Source organism: Trichechus manatus, unplaced genomic scaffold (genome assembly GCF_000243295.1).
Source record: "Trichechus manatus latirostris isolate Lorelei unplaced genomic scaffold, TriManLat1.0 scaffold00090, whole genome shotgun sequence".
In the NCBI taxonomy this organism is placed as follows: domain Eukaryota; kingdom Metazoa; phylum Chordata; class Mammalia; order Sirenia; family Trichechidae; genus Trichechus; species Trichechus manatus.
The window spans coordinates 8973560-8978717 of record NW_004444026.1 but is presented as its reverse complement, the minus strand read 5'-3'; the positions used below and the strand labels follow the sequence as shown (position 1 = coordinate 8978717).

At 38.4% G+C, this 5158-nt stretch overlaps 1 protein-coding gene across 1 annotated transcript in view; it reads right to left on the bottom strand.

Moving 5' to 3' along the window:
- Positions 1-286: 286 nt before the first annotated feature.
- Positions 287-5158, bottom strand: part of PPP3CC (protein phosphatase 3 catalytic subunit gamma) — a 71446-nt gene continuing 66574 nt past the window's right edge. Inside the window, exons 11-12 of the mRNA XM_023736683.1 lie at positions 1991-2020; positions 287-821 (exon numbers count right to left, since the gene is read on the bottom strand). Of these exons, the coding sequence (XP_023592451.1) occupies positions 637-821; positions 1991-2020 (215 nt within the window). The 3' untranslated portion in view covers positions 287-636. The remainder of the gene's footprint in view (positions 822-1990; positions 2021-5158) is intronic.

Here is a 5158-nt window from a genome sequence, read left to right as displayed (position 1 = left end):
GAACACATTAAAAGGAATGGAGAGTCCAGAAGAAAGTAGGTTATTATGGTAAACATTTCCCTTGGCCCTTAGAATCACTAGGTTTGGGGTTATTCAGGTAGAAGTGCTACCCTAATCAGGTTTTCCACAGGTTTAGCCACTGAATCTAAGAGACCTTCTTCAATGGCAGCTAGGCAGAAAGAAAAAAAAGAGAAAAGAAAACAACAACAACAAACCTCTAGCATGTGAAAAGTTATTCATCTTAAATCAAAGATGTTACCTTCCAAAAAACCAGGAGTAAAGGTTAATCAGTTCAAGCCAGAAACCCCAGGTTGAGGTTTCTAAGGCCCTTTTATTAGGGGAAGGTCATCTTTATAGCACAAGACTTCATATATGTATCAACAACAGTCAGATCATTTTCTAAAAATCAGGCTAAAAGAGAAAAACAATACAGATGTACTTTTTATATGTACTGAAGATAAATTAAAAGAATTTATAAAATGGTCACCTTTCTTACAGAATAAACGCAGACTGCATTATGAACGCACCTCCAGGTTTAAGTTGCTTAAGTTTGTTTTGTTTTGTTTTCCAATAATAAATAAATAAAATTTGTTCTTAAGTTTTGAATCCACCCGTGTCACAGCAGGCCTCTAACCACTACTGAGTTTTCTTCCCGGGGGCACTCCTGTGTGCAGCGTTTGGATGTACAGGGGTTACCAATTTCACTGGCCCATCAGTGTGTACACTATCTTTTCGGGGTGGCATTCGCTCATTAATTCGGTCCAGACCTCGGGCTTCTTCAAAACTCCGGATCTTGTGCTGAAGCGAAAACCCTCTGATGGCTAGAGAAAAACAGGAAAGGAGGGAGGGGACCTCAATTAGGCAGCAAAATGACAAACTTATAGATGTTTCTTAGCATACAACAACCAACCTCCTACAGAAAAACATAGAAGGGTGGCTAAGGAGCACATGCCTGGAGAAGTAATGGGCATATATTTGATTGAATTAGCTTCGTCTGAAGCTACTATTTCCTTAAGGCCCCCAAACAGCTGAAACTGTGAAAGGAATTTGCATAAAAGCTCAATATGGTTAGTCATGGCAGAAGTATACTGACAAAAAGCTACAAAGTTCTTATTAGCCTCAAAACATTTGAGAAAGAGGTTCTTTTACCAGCCAGAAACATGCTCAATGCTAGGAAAAAAGGCAGCACGAGAATACTACAAGTTAAACCAGAGCAGTTACTTTAAGCACAGACACCACATTGACCACAAAAAAGTAACAAAGTTAACAAAAAAGTAACAAAAAACTGTTCAAAAGGACAGTTTTTTTTAATCTTGCACAACCAAGAGCTGAACGTAAGTTAAAAGCCATTGAAATAGCTTCTAGGTATTTTCCTACTAATTCAATTTTTGTATGGTCAAGGAAAGACATTCACATTTTGAACCACCTTCCCTAATAAGACAATTAAATTTATAACACAGGTTTATCCATGTCAATAGTTTTCATCCATAAATTTATAGATAAGCTGTTATTTAAAATCGGTTTCCACAGAAACAAAAATAATTTAGCTTGACCACCTTAGGGCAACCTCAGAAATGAATCAAACTAGATTTCTGTCTACTATTGCCTTTACTCTTGATGTCCTTTAGAATCATTAGATAGAGATTGACCTGTTTGAATCTTTTGCAATCAAATGGACGTCTCTTGCACATGGAAAGGATTTAGAATTAAACTACTCGACCCCTCATGACCAGTTGCTTAAGCTTCAGCTGCAGCATTAAAACTGACAGAGCCCAGAAAGGACCCTAGCCCCATGAGGTCATTTACATTAATACAAACGTAGTACACAAAGGAAATACTTGCTTTGTGAGCACGCCTAGAAACATCTATGCCTTTTCTCACTGTTACAGTTCTGGTGATGCAATAATAAAAGATTTCAAACTGTTGATAAAGCTTTTTAAAACTAGTAGACAGACACAGGACCACATCTATCAGAGGAGTATGGCCATACCTTCCCGGGCCTCTACCGCTTCTACTGTGGCTGTAAGAGGGCAGGAGCAGTGGCATGCAAAAATGAAGACAGAAAACGAGTGAGTAAACCACCAGCACTGCTGCCAGCACAGACATCCCGGGGCCCCACCTTTTAGCCTATCCCCACCCATGATAAAAATCCACTAAAGATGTCAGAGGATTACTGCAAGAAACTGAATTGGGGTGGAATAGGAGGTAAGGAGAGTTTCTAAAGTTTCTAACACTTCTGGTGGCATGGGAACACTTTAGCTAAAAGTACCTATAGCTAAGACACTGGGTCAGTGAAGCTGATTAGAAGAAACAAAGAATTATGTTGCTTTCCTTACTTTAAATAGCCAGTAGCTAATTTATGTCTTGATATGTACATATCAAAATAACTTATCAAATCAAATAATTTAAGATCACCACCATTCTTTAGTTTATAATAGCTCACATGGTATTAAATGAGCTGCTGCCGAGTCCTATTTTTTAAAAAAAGAACTTATTTAAAACTACTTCTTACTGCTTTCAAGCAACTTAGGTAGGGCCCAGCTTTCTTTTTTAATTATTAAAAAAAAAAAACAAAAAACAAAAACAAAACAAACAAAAAAAAAACAACTAGCCTTGAATAACAGAAGGCATTTGGAAGGAGAGAAAAATGGGTTACAAGTGAGGGTTATTTCTTAGCAGGGGGTTGAGCACTAAACTGGCAAAGGCATTAAAAAAACCAAACCAAACCCGTCGCCATTGAGTCGACTGTGACTCATAGCGACCCTATAGGGCAGAGGTGAACTGTCCCACAGTTTCCAAGGCTGTAATCTTTATGGAAGCAGACTGCCGCATCTGTCTCCCGTGGAGCAGCTGGTGAGTTCGAACATCTGACTTTTCAGTAAGCAACAGCAATCTTAAGCACTGTGCCACCAGGGCTCCTTGGCAATTCCAGACGCAACTTCATGTACCATCTGGGAGTAGAGATAAAGCAGGGGCTGACATTTCCAGCCCATATGGCTTCCATTCACTATGTGAGAGAGCAGATCAATTACTAAGAAGGCCCTGTTCTCCCTCAGAGTGATGGAAAAGGAGGCAATTTAAAAATCAGCACTGACAGGTAAAACTTTCTTGCATCTTGTTTTTCAGACAGTAAAACCCTAATATATGAAAAGGTTATAGGTTGTAGCAAGAAAGATCTCTTAGGAGAACCCTGTCAGTTCCTCCAATACCAGTTTTCTTAAAGCAGGCAGGGAAGAATAATGAGCAGAACTGTTGGCTCTTCCTACCTTGATATATCAGTGTAAGAGGAGAAACTGGTAAGAACTGAAAAGTTAACTTCCTAACACAATGTGGAAAATGGATACTTGGCAATAACTTATCAAGTGCCTACATTTGCCAACCACACGTAAGCATATATTAAAGCAATGTCACACCCTCTCTAATCTCGAATGGAAAAATACACTTCACAGGAAAACCACCGTGCATTCTGACAGTACATCACAGACGCTACTGTTAGGAAGTGGGAGAACAAAGCATTGCCTGAAATTGTATACAGAGTGTTGATCTAATTAGAGTTTAAAAGCTATGTGGTAAAATGTGTACTAGCATTACATTGTTCTGAGGCCCTCCTAGAATTGCTTTTTGCAATGGGGGTGATATGTATGACATCAGCCTGCACTGAGGAATACTATAAAAAAAAGTCATATAAAATTGAGCAACTGACTTTTTTTCTCTTTTTAACATCTTAAATGAGATATAATTCACATACCCTAAAATTCACCTGTTTAAAGTGTACAATTCAATGGTTTTAGTATATTTACAGAATTGTGCAATGATCATCACAAGCTATGTTTAGAACATTTTCCATCACCTTAAAAAGAAACTCCTAGCCACCAGCAGTCACTTCCCATCTCTGTCCCTTACTGCCCCCACCCTCAACCCTGATCAACCACTAATCTACTTTCTGTCTCTATAGATTTGACTATCCTGGACATTTCAGATAAATGGAATCATATAATACATGATCCTTTGTAACTGGTTTCTTTCACTTAGCATATTGTTTTCAAGGTTCATTCATGTTGAAGCATGTATCAGTACTTCATTCTTTTTTATGGCTGGATAATATTCCATTGTATAGACTATTGAATTTTGTTTATCCATTCATCCGCTGGGTTATCTCTACTTTTTAGCTATTATGAAGAAATGCTGCCATGAACATCTGCATACAAAAACCTGCGGACATGTTTTTATTTTTCTGGGGTGTATAACTCAGAGTGGAATTGCTGGGTCATATGGTAACTATGTTTAATAGTTTGAGAAACTGCCAGACTGTTTTCCAAAGTGGTTGCACCATTTTACACACCTACAAGTGCATAGGGTCCCAATTTTTCCACATTCTTGCCAACACTTGTTATTATCTGTGTTTTTTATCATAACCACCTGAGTGGCTATGAAGTGGTATCTCAATGTGGTTTTGATTTGCATTTCCCTAACGGTTAATGGCGGGAGAAAGATGTGGCAGTCTGCTTCTATAAAGATTATAGCCTTGGAAACCCTATGGGGGCAGCTCTAGTCTGTCCTATAAAGTTGCTATGAATCGGAATCTACACCATGGCAATGGGTTTAATGGTTAATGATGGAGTCCCTGAGTGGTGCAAACTGTTAAGCCCTTGACTACTAGCCAAAAGGTTGGTGACTTGAACCCACCCAGAGGTGCATCAGGAGGCAGGCTTGGCGATCTGCTTCTGAAAGGTCATAGCCTTGAAAAACCCTAGGGAACAGTTCTACTCTGCACACATGGGGTCACCATTAGTTGGAATCAACTTGATGGTAACTACTAACAACAACAACAATGGCTAATGATGCTTATGGCCATTTGTAATGTAAGTCTTATTTGGAAAAATGTCCATTCAAATCATTTATCCATGTTTTAATTGGGTTATTTGTCTTTTTATTATTCAGCTGTAAAAGCTCTTTACATATTCCTGATACCAGTCCCTTATCAGATATATGATTTGCAAATATTTTCTCCCATTCTGTGCACTACCTTTTCACTTTCTTTCTTTTTTTTTTTTAATTGTACTTCAGGTGAAGGCTTACAGAACAAATAGTTTCTCATGAAACAGTAGTACACGTATTGTTTTATGACATTGGTTAACAATCCCACAACATGTCAACC